Below are 17,179 nucleotides of genomic sequence, written 5' to 3' on the forward strand. Positions count from 1 at the left end.
AGCCCACCCCCCCCCAAAAAAAAAGCCTTGTCAGAGTTTTTGCTATTTTAGGGGGAGAGAGAGGGTCACACATGGCAGTGCTTAAGGGTGATCCTTCTTGGGTTCTGTATTTTGGTTTTTTCCTAGTGGTGCTTTGGGGACCATATATAGTGGAAAGCATCAAATCAGTGTTGGTAGCATGTAAGGCAAATGCTTTCCTCCTGTGCCTATACTATCTCTCTAGAGGCCTATCAGAGATAGTTTAAAGGAGAATAGTGACATTAGTGGTGCTCAGGCCTAACTCCTGGTGGGATTGGGGGAACATATGGGGTGCCAGGAATTAGATCTGGGTTAGTTTCGTGTAAGCAAGCACCTTATCTGCTGTACTATTTCTCCGGCTCCTTGATTTTTCTTTTTTTTGGGGAGGGGAATGGCTTTTGGGTCCACCCAGTCACACTCAGAGCTTACTTCTGGAAGGCTTGGGGGACCATATGGGGTGTCAGGGATAGAACCTGAATTGGCTGTTTGCAAGGCAAATGCTCTACCCACTGTGCTATATCACTCTGGCCTCAGGCACCTTGATTTTGTTTTTGTCATGCCTAGTATTTTTTTGGGGAATACTTCTGTGCTCAGGATGCCCAGAGGACCTTGTGGTGTCAGGGGTCTTCTGATCCAGGCCTTTTATTTGGTTATCCTTTTAAGCTCTCTAGTCCCAAAAGCAAATTCTTAGTTAATTACTGATAGCTATTATGGGTGCTTCATGGGAATTCAGATCACTATGGTAATTGCTATCCTGTCTACTGACAGTCAAGTACATGAAAGAGGTCTCACCATATTTCAAGAACTCTACTGGTGGGACATCAGTTGGCTGGGACTCACCTCCTGCCTCACCCCTTCAGAGGCAGCCCTCTTCTCCTGGGCCCCCACCCCGGGACCTCAGTGAGGCCAAGCATGTGTCCTTGAAGATGGCCTATATCTCAAGGAGATGTACACTCACTGACCCAGAACCCAGGTAAGTGAAATAACAAATGTCCCAATGTTAAGATGATAGTACAAAGAACCCAGAGGACTTGTGTTGTGAGTCACAAGTGCACTGTCCAAAACACAGTATATGTGCTTCAATAATATTTGTTGCATGGATGCAAGAGTGAAGTTGTGGGATGACAGTATGCTTTGCTTCTCTCTTCCTATGTTGGCAATTCACATTTGAGAAGGAACTTGGTCTGTAATGAATTTCAGTCCTGGTTCTCCATGGGCTACTAGCCCCTTTTCCCCAATAACCTTTAGATTCTCCATTGTACAATAAGGTTGTTAGATCTGCTCAAGTTTCTACCAACTCTACTGAGGTTTTGAGATATATAGCAACATTTGTGTCAGGGCCCTGGAGACTTGTCATTATTCCCATATGAGCAATCCTTAATAATTTATTGATGATCAGATTGATACCAGCTAATGTTATTGAGTTCTGACCATGCACACTTTCATATGATTCTCATAGCAACCCTATGAGCAAGTCCTATTATTTTACCCATTTTATAGATGAGGACAGAGAGAGGAAGTAACCTGCCCAAGACCATACACCCAGGAAGGGATGGAACTTGCCTCATTCCAGGTAGCCCTCTCTGCTCTAGAAGCTGCAGATGCTTATGTGATAGTGATGGTTGAATGGAGTGAATGTTGACAAGTGAGCTAAGTGGTATTTGGGATGGTATATGGATGGAGTGGGTATAAAAGACTTATTGTGGGCCCTAATTATAGACTAGGTCCAATGACAGACCTTCTGTGTTAATGGAAGGTGAGAGGTTATGAATTCTTCCTGAGATTCATAAAGCCTTAGGTTTATCTTGTACCCAGATATTTTCTGAAGCATGTTTCTATATGTATGTGCACTTTGTTGGTGGTATGTAAATTTAAGTATTTGTGTATGAGCATCTTAATGTTAATGTTTATTATTTGTGCATAATTGTATTAGTATGCATATATGTATGTTTGTATGAATGAATGAATATATATGCATTCACAAACTATTTGCATACATGAGTAATACATGTATGGCTTAAAGATAACTGGTGTTCCATATTAACACAGCATCCCTGTCAGAGGTACACAGTCCAAAATTTAATGGAAAGTATATAACTTTTACTCAATGTTAGGATTACTTTGGGTTATAAATATCAAAAATCCCAACATGCAATGAACAACATGCAATGTTATTCATTGCAATAACATGCAATGAATTTCTTTTCTTTAGAAAGAAATCTAGGGCAAGCAAGTCAGGCTGTTGTAACTGTTTAAGATTGTCCTCAAGCTTTCTCTTTGCCATTTTTTTTTTTTGGTTTTTGGGCCACACCTGGCAGTGCTCAGGGGTTACTCCTGGCTCTACACCCAGAAATCACTCCTTGCAGGTTCAGGGGACCATATAGGATGCTAGGATTTGAACCACCGTCCTTGTGCATGCAAGGAACGCCTTACCTCCATGCTATCTCTCTGACCCCCTCTCTTTGCCATTTTTTTTTTTTTGGTTTTTGGGCCACACCCGTTTGACGCTCAGGGGTTACTCCTGGCTGTGTGCTCAGAAATCGCCCCTAGCTTGGGGGGAGCATATGGGACGCCAGGGGATCGAACCGCTGTCCGTCCTACGCTAGCGCTTGCAAGGCAGATACCTCTGGTGCCACCTTCCTGGCCCCTTTCTTTGTCATTTTTATGTGCATTTTCTTCTTGGAATATATATATATATATACATATATGTATATATGTATATAAATTACTTTTTTGGGTCACTCCAAGTGGCACTCAGGGGTTATTCCTGTCTCTGCGCTTAGAAATTGTCCCCTGGGGCCTGGAGAGATAGCACAGCAGCGTTTGCCTTGCAAGCAGCCGATCCAAGACCAAAGGTGGTTGGTTCGAATCCCGGTGTCCCATATGGTCCCCCGTGCCTGCCAGGAGCTATTTCTGAGCAGATAGTCAGGAGTAACCCCTGAGTATTGCCGGGTGTGGCCCCAAAAAACAAAACAAAACAAAAAAAGAAATTGTGTCCTGGCAGGATCAGGGGATAATATGGGATGCCAGGGATCAAACCTGGGTCTATCCTGGATTGGCAGCATGCAAAGCAAATGCCCTACTGCTGTAGGATCACTCTAGCCCAACTTTTACTATATTTTATTTTACACAAGATCTAGGAAAGGAGAAATAAACTTCACTTTTTGGTGAGATTAGTGACTGTGTGTTTTTGAATGGGGGGAAACTATCTTTTAGAAAACTTGGTCTTTCTGGGGCTGGTGAGATAGTACATCAGGTAATGTACTTGCCTTGCATGTGGCCAACCCATATTCAATCCTTTGCACCAATTGTGGCTCTTCAAGCACCACCAAGAGTGATCCATGAATAGAATCAAGAGTAAGCCCTGAGAACTGCCAGGTATGTCTCAATAAAAAGGAAAAAGTAAGTTTTATCTTTCAGTTGGAAAGGAATACCCTCTCTAGACTTCCATCTATAATTCGCTGGTAAGCATTTAGTTACATGATCAGCCCTAGCTGCAAGAGAGTCTGGTAACTCTTGCACTAGAGAATGACAAAGGGACAAAGTATTTGAATAAAGTTTGTAATAATCATCCTAAGTTTCTGCCCCTTATCATCAATTACGGAAAAGACAACATGGTATGCATCTCTTTTAGTTTGTTTTTGTTTTGTGGACACACCTAGAGGTAGGTGTTCAGAGCTTATTGGTCCCTGAAGGGATCAATCTTGGTGGGTGCCATATGGGATTCTGAAGAGACTAGAGTTGATATCATGTTAGGCAAATGCCTTACCTACTAATCTCTCAAGTGTGAATATTTTTTTTTGTTTTGTTTTTGTTTTTTTTTTTGAGTCACACCTGGCAGTGCTCTATGCTCAGAAATCGCTCCTGGCAAGCTCAGGGGACCATATGGGATGCTGGGATTTGATCTACCGACCTTCTACATAAGAGGCAAACGCCTTTACCTCCATGCTATCTCTCTGGCCCCTCAAGTGTGAATATTAAAGCCCCACAAAACAGCAGAGAGAGCTCAGTAGGCTAGAGTTCATACATTGCATGTGGGAGGACTAAATTCTATCCCTAGCACCACCTGGTTCTTCAGAGCACCATTGGGAATGACTCCAAGCACCAGTTAGTAGAAAGTAGCCCCAGAGCATTGCTGGTGTTGCCTTAAAAATAAGAAGTAATGGGCCCGGAGAGATAGCACAGCGGTGTTTGCCTTGCAAGCAGCCGATCTAGGACCTAAATTTCCCTTCCTGAATTAAAATTGCTGGGGGGGATAGAAAAAAAATTCCCTTCCTGTCACTCTTAGTATCTCTCTGCAAACTTCACATTTGCCCACATTGCTTTTATTTTTTCTTCCAAGTCCCTAATTCATTTCTCCAGTTTGTGTGTGTGTGAGGATATACTTGGCAGTGCTTTGGGGCTACTCCCAGCTCAATGCTCATGGACTACTACCAATAATGCTTGGAAGACCATATGGTGGTAGGATTCAAATCCAGGCCTCCTTCACGAAAGCATGAGCTCAACCCATTGAATTATTTTTCTGACCTCTGCTCCAGTTTTTTTCTTGAATCTAGATCAGTTTGGTCCATCAGTCCTATTTAGGATTTCTGTGTTTTCCTCTTCTCTTAATTAGTGCTCACTTATTTCTGTGTAGAAACTTGACTTCTGGCTTAGCAAGAGACTCTTTTCCTTAGAATCGGAAAAAAAATGATGGGGCTGGAGAGATAATACAGTGATTAAGGCTTTTCCTTTAGCTTGACTGATTCAAGTTGATCCTTGGCACCCCATATAGTCTCCTGAGCACTGCCAGGAGTAATTCCTGAGTGCAAAGCCAGGAGTAACTCCTCAGCATTGTCATGTGTGGGCTTCTCCCCTGAAATAAAAGAACAACAACAACAAAAAAAGGATAAGATCATGAGTTCTCATACCTTATCACGTTTGATGTGTGTATATTTGTGTGTCTGTGCTTCTGTGTATGCATGTCATAGTTTCCTGTCCCTAGAAAACTATGACTCCAATAAGTGTGGCCAGAACCTCAGCAGTAAGCATGGCTCTCAGTTCTCTCAATCACAGCTCTAGAGTTTTCTCCTGATTATGTAGTAGATGGGGTTTCTTGGGTCAAGTTTCAGGGCTGCACAACAGGAGCCCTGTGGACAGGCTCCTCTCCCCCACCCCTATTTGTGCCTGCAGGTATTTAGAGATATGTTCAGCAGATGGCCAACACACCCTCTTCCTGAGGACCAAGGATGAGGCTAGTGCAAAGTCATGGGCAGCTGCCATCCAAGCCCAGATCAACACTCTGATGCCATGGGTCAAGGACGAGCTGCACGCGCTGCTGTCAGCCACCAGCACATATGGGAGTCAGGCCATCAAGCAGATCGGCTGGCTAACTGAGCAGGTGCCTGCTGGGTTGGGGTCCTGTTCTTTCCTCTCCTCTTTCTCCCCCTGTCCATTCCCATTGTTCTTACCATTTTACCCCTGCCTCTGACTTCTCAACTCTCACTCCTCATTTGGTTTTTCCTTCAACAGCTGCCCAATGGAGGCACAGCCCCTACACTGGCCCTGCTGACGGAAAAGGAGTTGCTTCTCTACTGTTGTCTCCCCCAGACCCGGGAGGCCCTGAGTCAGCCAGCCCGTACTGCTCCACTCATCACCACCAGGTATTAAAAGGTGGGGGGGAATTGTTTTATCCACATCTTAGGGGATGGTGGTGGCAGGTAATGGTCAAAAAGCAGTGGGATTCCAGCCCCTTTCTGTCACAGTTTACTTCCCTAGTGACCAAAGCAAATATTTATCCTGTTGGAGTCTGTATTTCCTTATCTGTAAAACAGGTTTGGGAGAAAAGGAAGTGAGGCTCATCCATCACATATTCATTGCCACTCACTCTGCTCAACCTATGCTGCATAATTTGGGGGACAGTGTACCCCAACAGTGCTTCTGCAGGAGAAGCACCTGGACTGGGGAAAGATACTGACCTAAGAACGGTCCAGAGGGACCAACTATGTTGGGCCTGGTTGGAGAAGGCTTCTGAGGGAATATTAGAGCTGGTCTTTGATAAATGAATAGAAGACTTTTATTTTATTTATTTTATTTTTGGTTTTTGACCATAGTGAGAGGGGTTCAGGGGTTATTCCTGGCTCTGCACTCAGAAATCACTCCTGGCAGGCTTGGGGGACCATATAGCATGCTAGGGATCAAACCCAGATCTGTCCCGGGCCTGTTCCAGGTCAGCCACGTGCAGAACAAATGCCCTATTGCTTTGCTATTGATCCAGCCCCTATTTTGTTTTATTTTTGATATTTGGGACACACCCAGCTGTGCTCAGGGCTTACTCCTGGCTCTGCACTCAGGAATAACTCCTAGTAATTCTGGGGATCATATGGGGTGCTGGGGATTGAACCCAGCCAGCCATGTGCAAGGCAAGCACCCTGTACACTCTACTATGCTCCAGCCCTAATGAGAATTCTTTTTTTTTTTTTTTTTTTTTTGGTTTTTTGGGCCACACCCGGTGATGCTCAGGGGTTACTCCTGGCTCTCTGCTCAGAAATAGCTCCTGGCAGGCACGGGGGACCATATGGGACACCAGGATTCGAACCAACCACCTTTGGTCCTGGATCGGCTGCTCTCAAGGCAAACACCGCTGTGCTATCTCTCCGGGCCCCTAATGAGAATTCTTAATTGCAGGAGGAGATAGATTTTCATATAGAGAGAACATTATCAAAGATACTGAGGGCTGAGAGTGTCACCAGATGGCAAAGTTTGTGCTACCTAGTGAGCAGAATCTGTAGTGAATCCAAGAGAAGTGAGTTGGGGGTCAACAGGGCCTGATCTGACAGAGTCACTTTTGCCTGGTTCAAGAATCTGAGCCTCATCTTAGGTGTTGTGGCAGATTGGCGGGGTTTTAACTTGGGAGTGAGGTTGATTCAGGTGGTGTTTTTTTCAAAAAGTCCCCATGGCTGCCACATTGGAAATGCCACATGGCGGGGGCAGGATGGAAGCTGGGAGGCTGCCAGTGACGTGCAGGGGATCTGAGGAAGGTGGGTGGAGGCAGCAGATGGAAAATAAAGGCCACATTTGCATTGGGATGCAACATGGGTGGTAAAATGAAGCAGGCTTCATGTTGGCCAGATGGGGAGGTTGAGGGAGGTGGCCAGAATGAATAGATCCTGGGGAGGGTTGGCACAGTGTCTGGGTGAGCAGTGGGGCTGGGGAAAGGCATGCAAATGGAGGAGTCTAGAGCAAGATGCTGAATTGAGTCTAAATTGTGTGGGATGAATGGAAGGTGTTGGATGGGCATCTTGAGACTCACTAGCTTGGGGGTCAGTACTGGGAAACGGGAGACTGAACATCTGCAACCTCTTTGGGGAAACTAAGACTGCTCGAAAGTATGAGGAGGGAAAGCAAAGACCACTGCAGATTGGAACTTTGAGGCCCTCTGCCTAGACAGGGACAGTGAGGTGTCTAAAGTTGTATAGCAAGTGGGAGTAAGGTTGAGCATCTGAGATCTTGTCACCCAGGTCTTTTTATTCTGGCCTGAGACTACTGGATATCAGCAGATAATGAATTGGGTCATGGGCCAAGAATGAGTCATGTATCATCAACCTCCTGATTAATGGATGAGAAAGGATCATCAGAAACCAACTGCTGGGGCTGGAGTGATAGGATGGTAGGTAGGGAGCTTGCCTATGACCTATATGAGGCTATATTAGCTCTATGAGGCTAATATGGGTTTCATCCGTGGCATCCCATATAGTTCCTGAGTACCCTCAGGAGTGACTATTGAGAGCAGAGCCAGGAATCGCCCTTGGGAATTGCTGTGTGGCCCAAAAACCAACTAACCAACCAAACAAAAATCCAACAACAGTAAAGAAGCCAACTATCTCCAAGAACAAGTGTACTTTCTGTCAATATGACTGTTATAGGCAGGGATGTTAAGGGACTGTTCAGAGAATTTCTTTTTTTTTTTTTTTTTTGGTTTTTGGACCACACCCGGCGGTGCTCAGGGGTTACTCCTGGCTGTCTGCTCAGAAACAGCTCCTGGCAGGCACGGGGGACCATATGGGACACCGGGATTCGAACCAACCACCTTTGGTCCTGGATCGGCTGCTTGCAAGGCAAACGCCACTGTGCTATCTCTCCGGGCCCTGTTCAGAGAATTTCTTATTTGAGAGATGGTCTGAAGGAGAAGAAGCAGAGCCATACCGTCAGGTGTGCTTGTCAGAGGGGAGCCAAGGTTGCTTGGAGTTTGAAGATACATGAAATCAGGGGAGAGTTGGTGAGGAAGTGCCCTGGGAGTTAATGAGTGTCTGTCTGGAAGCCCCCACCACCTTGCTAGGTAGTAATGGAGTCTTGCTCCTTTTCTGTCCCACTCCATGTCCCATCTCCATGCTGCCTGGGTTCTCATGGCAACCTTCTGTTCCTTGCTTCCAGGCTGGTACACTCAGGTCCATCTAAGGGCTCAATGCCATATGACACAGAGCTCTCCTTTGCCCTGCGCACGGGAACACGCCATGGTGTAGACACCCATCTGTTCAGCGTGGAGTCGCCACAGGAGTTGGCTGCCTGGACCCGCCAGCTGGTGGATGGCTGTCACAAGGCTGCTGAGGGTGTTCAGGAGGTGTCAACAGGTGGGCATGGCAGAATGGTATACCGCTTCAGTAATAAGTCTCTTAGCCCCCTTCAAGAAGTTTCTTTATGGTGTTTTAGGAAAGCATAAAATGTGGATAGTGGAAGTCCTGAAGAGCTCTCACTTTTCTTTTTTTGATACCACACCCAGGAGTGCTCAAGTCTTTCTTTTGGCTCTGGGCTCACTCCTGGTAGTGCTTGGGGGAACATTATGGAGTATTAGGGATTGAACCTGGGTCAGCTGCATGCAGTGCAAGTGCCCTGCTAGCCATATTTAATTTGAATTTTTTTTTTTTTTTTTTTTTGGTTTTTGGGCCACACCCTGTGAGGCTCAGGGGTTACTCCTGGCTATGCGCTCAGAAGTTGCTCCTGGCTTCTTGGGGGACCATATGGGACGCCGGGGGATCGAACCGCGGTCCGTCCTAGGTTAGCGCAGGCAAGGCAGGCACCTTACCTCCAGCGCCACCGCCCGGCCCCTTTGTTTTATTTTGTTTTGGGACCACACTCAAGTGTGCTCAGGACTTACTCATGGAGTAATCCTGAGTGCTCAGTGGACCATATATGGTGCCTGGGATTGAATCTGGATTAGGTACATGCAAAACAAACATCCTACCTATTATACTATCATTATGGCCTCTTTTTTTTTTTTTCATTCTGGCCTCTTAATTTGATCTTAGATAAATCACAGGTTGTTGTTGTTCTTCTTCTTCTTGTTCTTGTTCTTGTTCTTCTTCTTGTTCTTCTTCTTGTTCTTGTTCTTGTTCTTCTTGTTCTTGTTCTTGTTCTTGTTCTTGTTCTTGTTCTTCTTCTTCTTCTTCTTCTTCTTCTTCTTCTTCTTCTTCTTCTTCTTCTTCTTCTTCTTCTTGTTCTTGTTCTTCTTCTTCTTCTTCTTCTTCTTTTTCTTCTCCTCCTTCTTCTTCTCCTTCTTCTCCTTTTTCTTCTCCTCCTCCTCCTCCTTCTCCTTCTTCTTCTTCTTTTTTTTTTTTTTTGGTTTTTGGGCCACACCCGGCGGAGCTCAGGGCTTACTCCTGGCTGTCTGCTCAGAAGTAGCTTCTGGCAGGCACGGGGGACCATATGGGACACCGGAATTCGAACCAACCACCTTTGGTCCTGGATTGGCTGCTTGTAAGGCAAACGCCGCTGTGCTATCTCTCCGGCCCCCCCCATCTCCTCCTCCTCCTCCTCCTCCTTCTCCTTCTTCTTTCTTCTTTTCTTCTTCCTCTTCTTTCTTCTTTTCTCCTTCTTTCTTCCTTTCTCCTTCCTTCCTTCCTTCCTTCCTTCCTTCCTTCCTTCCTTCCTTCCTTCCTTCCTTCCTTCCTTCCTTCCTTCCTTCCTTCCTTCCTTCCTTCCTTCCTTCCTTCCTTCCTTCCTTCCTTCCTTCCTTCCTTCCTTAAATTTTGGGCCACATATGATCATTCCTGGCCGGCTTAGGGGACCAGAGGGGACCTTGGGGATTGAACCTGACTCAGTTGTAGGCAAGGCAAGCTCCCTATCTGCTGTACTATCATTTGATTTTTTTTGGGGGGGGGGGGAGGTGCGATTTGAGCTACAGGAGTTACTCCTGGCTCTGCGCTCAAATCTCTCCTGGCAGATTCAGGGGGACCATATGGGTCCATATGGGGACCATATGCCGGGGATAATTCCCAGGTCAATTCCAGTTCAGCCGTGTGCAAGGCAAATGCCCTACTTCTGTACTATTGCTTCGGTCCCCAAGTTTTTTTTTGTTTTCGTCTTATATTCAAATGATCCATGTGCATTTGGAAGTTTCATTTTGCTGGTCAGCTTTATGGGCCTTTGAGGTCATGCTTGATGACTTGCCGTTGCCTTCTACAGAGAATGACAGAGGTTAAGCAGCCCCTTTTTTGCTTTGGCTGCAAGAGGCAGGGCCAGAAGTAGGCTATCTGGAGGTCCATCTTTCTGCTTTTTGCAGGTGGGGTGTGGTTCCCTATAGCATGGTTGGCTTTTATTTGAAAGATTCTCATTGCTGGGATATTCAAGCTCTCCTTTGGGAGCTCCTGGAGGGGGTTGGAGTTGAGGTATGCAGTCTTGGAGGGGCTGACTGAGCCCACTTGTGTCCCCCACCAGCCTGCACATGGAACGGCCGGCCCTGCAACCTCTCTGTGCATATTGACAAGGGCTTCACACTTTGGGCAGCCGAGCCAAATGCAGCCCGAGCAGTGCTGCTTCGCCAGCCTTTTGAGAAGCTGCAGATGTCTTCAGACGATGGTGCCAGTCTCCTTTTCTTGGACTTCGGGGGCACTGAAGGAGAGATTGTGAGTGGAGAGGTGGGGGGAACTGCTCTTCTAAACATCAAGCTGGGTGGGGCTCCTGATTCTTTTTTCCATCTACCCCACAGCAACTGGACCTGCATTCATGCCCCAAAACCATGGTCTTCATCATCCACTCCTTCCTCTCTGCCAAAGTCACCCGCCTAGGGCTTTTGGTCTAGAAGTCACTGGATGCCCAGCCTTGAAGAGGGGTCATCTAGCACTTGGCTTTATCTGACCCTTTGTGGACTGCCTGCATACTACTGGACCGACAGAAAGGAGAAAGAAGAAATATGGGTGCAGAGATCCAGTCCTGGGTGGGTTATCTTGGGGGATGGGATGGAGACCCACAACCTAGTTGGTCTTACTTGTAATGGGGAAGCCTTCCTACCCCTCTCCCTCTCTACTCACCAGTGCCTTTTGGAGAGTGATATTTTGTGTACACAGAGCCATTCCGAGCCTGGGAACTGCTCCTGTAGAGATTCTGAGCCCAATCAACAACTGCTGGACCTCCTCAAGGCACTTAAGCCATTCTCAGGGGCCCCACCTGAAGTCGGGATCCCAAGCATGAGAAAGAGGAGGAGCCTCTGTGCTCTTTTCTCATTTCAGCTCTACCACCTAGGGGCAACTGGTTTTTCTCTGTCTTGGATGAATAAACAGCCTATGAGCATGCAGGCAGCCTGGCCCAGTGTCTGTGGTTTTGTACCTTGACCATGGGATCTTACAGTGCCTCAGTCAACCCAAGGTAGACCAGACTCAGGACTGAGCTCCCTTGCCAAATAGAAGAGCTCTCTCATCAAGTATATATCAATTATCCATTATTGATAAATCACCCTCAAATTTAATTGCTGAAACAAAGTGGGTTTCTATTATCTTTTCAGTTCTGTGGATCAGGCACTATGTGTTGCTCTTCCCTCTATTTTTATTTTTCGTGAAGTTATAGTCAAGATGTTGGCTAGGCATGCACTCCACTGAAGGCTTGACTGGGGCTGGAGTATCCATGTCCAGCATTGTCCACTCACCTGGTTGTGAGCAGGAAGTCCCTTTTCTTTCTTCCTGGGCCTAAATGCAGGGCTGCTTGAGTATGCTCATGAGCAGGGGTTGACCCCAGAGAGTCTACAGGAAGAGAGAGCCAAGAGGATTACACATGCCTTCTATGACCTTGTCTTGGCTGTCACATGCTATCACTACTGTTTTATTCAATTTATTAGAAGTGAAGCACTAAGCCTAGCACACACTTAAGGGGAAGGGGTTAGGTTCCACCTTTTGAAGGAATGTCAAGGAACTTGTGGACCACTGTAGATTGCTGTGGGCCCCTTTTATGCAGGAGGGAGGACATTTGGAGTAGGTTTTGTAGAATATGTCTTTGCAAGATATAAAATGATGGTTGGATTTGAGTTTGCTTTGGTAGAACTATTTTGCTTCTATTGCCAGAAAAATCAGTGATACCAGTAATGGTATCACACCCTGAGAGCTTGTTGTCTCTTGGCACTGGCACTGTGCATTCATTCCTCATTGATTCCTCACCACATAAATACATGTTTGCTGGGCACAGAGGTCTCTGTTTTATAGGTAAGGGGACTGGGACTCGTTGGGGGAGAGTGACTTGTCCCAAATAACAAGAGCTCTGCAATATCTGAACTTGGAGTCAGACCAGGTCTTATCTACTTTTTGGCCTTGCACTGTCCATTAGAAATATAATGGGAGTCACATATATGTTTAAAATTTCCTAGCATTCACATTAAAGAATATAAAAGGAGATGACAATAATTTTAATAATATATTTTATGTAGCCCAATATATCCCAATGTTACATGTATTATATAACAGTAGAAACACTTATTCATGAAGCATTTCACATTTTTTTCCGTGCCCTGTCTTTGAAATCTGGTATATATTTTTATATCTACAGCACATGTCAAGTTTGGGAAGTGACTCAGCAGCAGTAAAGTGCATGCCTTGCATGCAATGAGACTGAGGTTCAATCTCCAGCACTGGAAAAACAAAAAATAAGCACACTTACAACATCTCTATTCAGGTGCCAAATTTTCACTGGAAACTCACTTGTAGTTAGATTTTGTAAAATTTACAGTTACAAAAATTGGATTCATTTGGTGATAAACTTCATGTATAGACATTAATTTATAATGATGCACACCTAAGACTAAATGTTATAATGTATGTTACTTTAATAAAAATTATTTTAAAATGTGTGATGAACGTATTTTTTACAATAAAAAAGATTCAGATAACTAAGTTTTTGAAAATATACTGGTTTTCCAATAGCTGAATTGAATATCAGTTTTTATATTAAGATTACTTAAATTTAGGTAAAAAAAGGGAGAGATGCCCTGCAGTTTCAGTTTCCTCACAACTGAATTATCTGTTTCATAGAAATGGATGGCCTGCATGCGGAAGTTCCTGACCCTGTTTTATTCCCCTTAACTGTGTGTGGATTATTTCCAGTGTTAGTGTTTGCTTCCAGACCCATGTCTCTCCAATGCCCTGGGATTAGGGCATGGGGCTTCCGCTTCTCCTGACGCCTGGAGCAGGGACTCCACCTATGACTAGTGAGATGTTCCCTGTGAATAATTTCATGGTTGCTTAAGTGGATTTTTTGGTCTTAATTTTTTTGGGGAGTCACACCCAGCAGTGCTCAGGGGTTACTCCTGGCTCTACACTCAGAAATCGCTCCTGGCAGGCTCAGGGGACCATATGGGATGCCGGGATTTGAGCCACCGTCTTTCTGCTTGCCAGGCAAATGCCCTACCTTCATGCTATCTCTCTGGCTCATGGGTCGTAAATTTTTGAGTTAGCTTCTATTTGCCTCAAAATTGTGACAATGGCGTGGTTTTGGATGAGGAACCCTGGCTTCTTCTCACACACATTGATACCTTCTTTATTCCAACAGTCAAGATAAAACATACTGATGTATGGGGCCGGGAAGGTGGCGCTAGAGGTAAGGTGTCTGCCTTACAAGCGCTAGCCAAGGAACGGACCGCGGTTCGATCCCCCGGCGTCCCATATGGTCCCCCCAAGCCAGGGGCGATTTCTGAGCACATAGCCAGGAGTAACCCCTGAGCGTCAAACGGGTGTGGCCCAAAAACCAAAAAAAAAAACAAAAAAACAAAAAAAAAAAAACATACTGATGTAGAATTTATGCATTGGTAGTTCTGGTAGTGATTCTCCTTGTTATAGTTCATATTATTGTGAAATATGAAAAATACAAACAATACTGAAACTGCACCAAATGTTTCTAAAATACTTTCAACTGTTTTTAAAGCACCTCTATAGCCTCTAAAGCTGAAAAATTAAAAAAAATTCTGGTAATCATACATGATCAAGCCAAAAGCCCCAAGATTGGTATTTTGCCACCCCCCCCACTTACACTAGGCCTGAAGAGTTGCTAGCTGCTTTGCCTGCTAAATGACTTGCTAAATGTAATTAATGCCGAAAGTGAGATAATGATAGAGCAATCAGATGCTGAATTAGGAAATGGATCTGTAAAATTGTCATCCACTCTGCCCCACTGCAACACTGTAAAGAAACTGGGACAAGCCCCATCCCCACCACAACTCTTTAGAGAGTGTGGAATGGTTAATTCTCAGGGAAATTAGTACTAATACAGAATCAGAAACAAATCATCCCTATTAGCAAAACAAACTTCAACCTATATGAGTTTAAATATGGAATACCTGGGTCAATTTAAGAAATATGCTTGGGGGGCCGGAGAGATAGCACAGCAGCATTTGCCTTGCAAGCAGCTGATCCAGGACCTAAGGTGGTCAGTTCGAATCCCGGTGTTCCATATGGTCCCCCGTGCCTGCCAGGAGCTATTTCTGAGCAGATAGCCAGGAGTAACCCCGGTGCATCAAACGGGTGTGGCCTGAAAAACCAAAAAAAAAAAAAAAAAAAAAAAAGAATGTATGCTTGGAGTATAGTCTTTCTATTTTTTGTTGTTATTATTGTTGAATTTCTTGGTAGCTGGAGTGAAGGTGGGTGTTCGACCCATCAGGACTTTTTTTGGGGGGCCACACCCAAAAGTTTGATGTTCAGGAGTTACTCCTGGCTGAGTGCTCAGAAATCGCCCCTGGCTTGGGGAGACCATATGGGACACCGGGGGATCTAACCACAGTCCTTCCTTGGCTAGCGCTTGCAAGGCAGACACCTTACCTCTAGCGCCACCTCACTGGCCCTGACCCATCAGGACTTTAATACTAAGAAAGAAAGAAAAAAAAAAAGGACTTTAATACTGTGGCTAAGATCTGCCTGAGTGCTTCCCAATTTTTACAGTGGAAGATGTGGTTCTCTGAAGGAACTAAGAGTAAGATTAATAGCCTAGATCATTCTGCAAGGATAGTTGCAGGAGTCCCATTGTCTTATGAGTTTCTTATAGGAAAAGGAGAGTTTTCAGAAACAAGCAGTCAAAATAACTCTGCACTGTTTTGGGATATGTCAGAGAACTTGCATCGAAGGTTTTAGAAAAATCTGAATTTAATTGATTCAAATACCGAATTTAAGAGTAGTTATACAAAGATTTTTCAGGGAGCTACAGAACCATATGCAGACTTTCTGGGAGAAATTGACAGAAGCTATTTGGAGGCAAATTAAGAATATGGTAGCTCAACAGCTCCTGATGAAAACCTTAGCCTTTGACAATGCCAATGAAAATTATCAGGCTATATTATGTCCCATTAGGGAGAAAGAAGATGTCATGGGATTTCTACATGCTTGTAGAAATGTTGGAACTTAAAATTATTCCCTTAAGCCCCTGCTGCCACACCTTTATCATTATATGCTATTCAGATGCAAACTCTAGGGACCAGATTGGATACAATAACCCAGTTAATAGAAATGGTGGCTTTTGCCTGAGGAGATTACCTGGACCTTGCCTAAGGTGTGGCAAGCCCCAATGAAGGGCTAAGATTGTCTTTCATCTTATTGTATCCCTGGAAACCAGGGAAGGGTTCCAAAAGCAACCCGTGACTTCAGATCAAATGCTTTAACTGTGGCAAAATGAGACATTTATGTAGAGACTACAGGATGCAGTCTTTTTCTGCTCCAGTTAGCACACCTATCCTCTCGAGGCCAAGATTTATTCAACCTGTCTCAGGAAACTTGGTCAGGGACCAATCCCAGGCCCAACAAAATCAGGGAACTTTTTCATCAATAATTCAGCTTCCTAGACAGCCCAAGAGAATTCCACAGCATAAGCTCATTAAAGTCTTAACACCTTAGGAAGCTGTGCCTGTACCCTGACCTGAAGATTTAAATATAATACCAGTTCAGTGCCCTTGCCAGATATGGCATAACAGGGCCAATTTCCTTGGGTACTGTGGGACTGATTTTGGGAAGGAGCAGCCTGACACTAAAAGGTATTTTTATTCATATGGGAATTATAGATTCTGACCATGTTGGAGAAATAATAGTTCTTGTTTCTGTGCCTACAGTTTATACTTTTAAGAAGGGTGTAAACATAGCTCAAATTTTGTTACTTCCCAATGTTATTCCTGGTAAATGAAAAAGCATCAGGGAACAGAGTTTCAGAAGTACATATCCTGAAGATTCTACTAATCTATTAATAGCTTTTACTGCTAAGCTTAAAGAGGAAAATCCAATGTTAAATTCTTGAAATCAGGGCAGAAGTTTAAAAGAATGTTTGACTCTGGCACTGAAATATCTGTAATTGCTTTAAAATATTGGCCATGTAACTGGGAATTGCAGCCAATTCAGCCTTACAGCCTGAAGGGAATAGGTGGCATTCTGCCTCCAGTTTCTGTTCACCAGAGTGCTAGGCTTTTAAAGTGCATAGGACCAGAAAATCAACAGGATTTCTGTTTATTTTACCACACGTAGCTTCAGCTTCGATAAACCTATGTGGGCATAATATGCATAAACAATGGAGGGTGGAATATAACATCCCTTGCTCAACCCCCTCTCATTTCACTATCTCAGTCAGATATTTCACCTTATCGCTCAACTCCTTTCAGCACAGCAGCTCAGAGGTTTCCCCTTTTCTTTGTTTTGTTTTGTTTTGTTGTTTTGGTGCCACACCTGGTGGTGCTAAGGGGCTACTCCTGGTTCAAAAATCACTCCTAGCAGGCTTGGGGACCATACAGGATGCCAGGAAATGAACCCAGGTGGCTGTGTGCAAGGCAATGCCCTCCCTCTGTGTTATTGCTCCAGCCCCAGTTTCACCTTTTTAATTGAGGCCACAGGTTAAAGCGCTCAGAACCCATCCTTATTGAATGGAAGGCCAATGTTACAATCTGGATTCTCCAGTGGCT

General features: G+C 44.7%; 1 protein-coding gene across 1 annotated transcript in view; it reads left to right on the forward strand.

Annotated features, from left to right (window-relative positions):
* SNTA1 (syntrophin alpha 1) overlaps window positions 1-13,105 on the forward strand; it is a 48,508-nt gene extending 35,403 nt beyond the window's left edge. Inside the window, exons 3-8 of the mRNA XM_049779249.1 lie at window positions 787-991; window positions 5,191-5,398; window positions 5,530-5,660; window positions 8,431-8,627; window positions 10,711-10,898; window positions 10,982-13,105. Of these exons, the coding sequence (XP_049635206.1) occupies window positions 787-991; window positions 5,191-5,398; window positions 5,530-5,660; window positions 8,431-8,627; window positions 10,711-10,898; window positions 10,982-11,074 (1,022 nt within the window). The 3' untranslated portion in view covers window positions 11,075-13,105. The remainder of the gene's footprint in view (window positions 1-786; window positions 992-5,190; window positions 5,399-5,529; window positions 5,661-8,430; window positions 8,628-10,710; window positions 10,899-10,981) is intronic.
* The last annotated feature ends 4,074 nt before the right edge of the window (window positions 13,106-17,179 follow it).

This window comes from Suncus etruscus, chromosome 9 (genome assembly GCF_024139225.1).
Source record: "Suncus etruscus isolate mSunEtr1 chromosome 9, mSunEtr1.pri.cur, whole genome shotgun sequence".
Classification (NCBI taxonomy): domain Eukaryota; kingdom Metazoa; phylum Chordata; class Mammalia; order Eulipotyphla; family Soricidae; genus Suncus; species Suncus etruscus.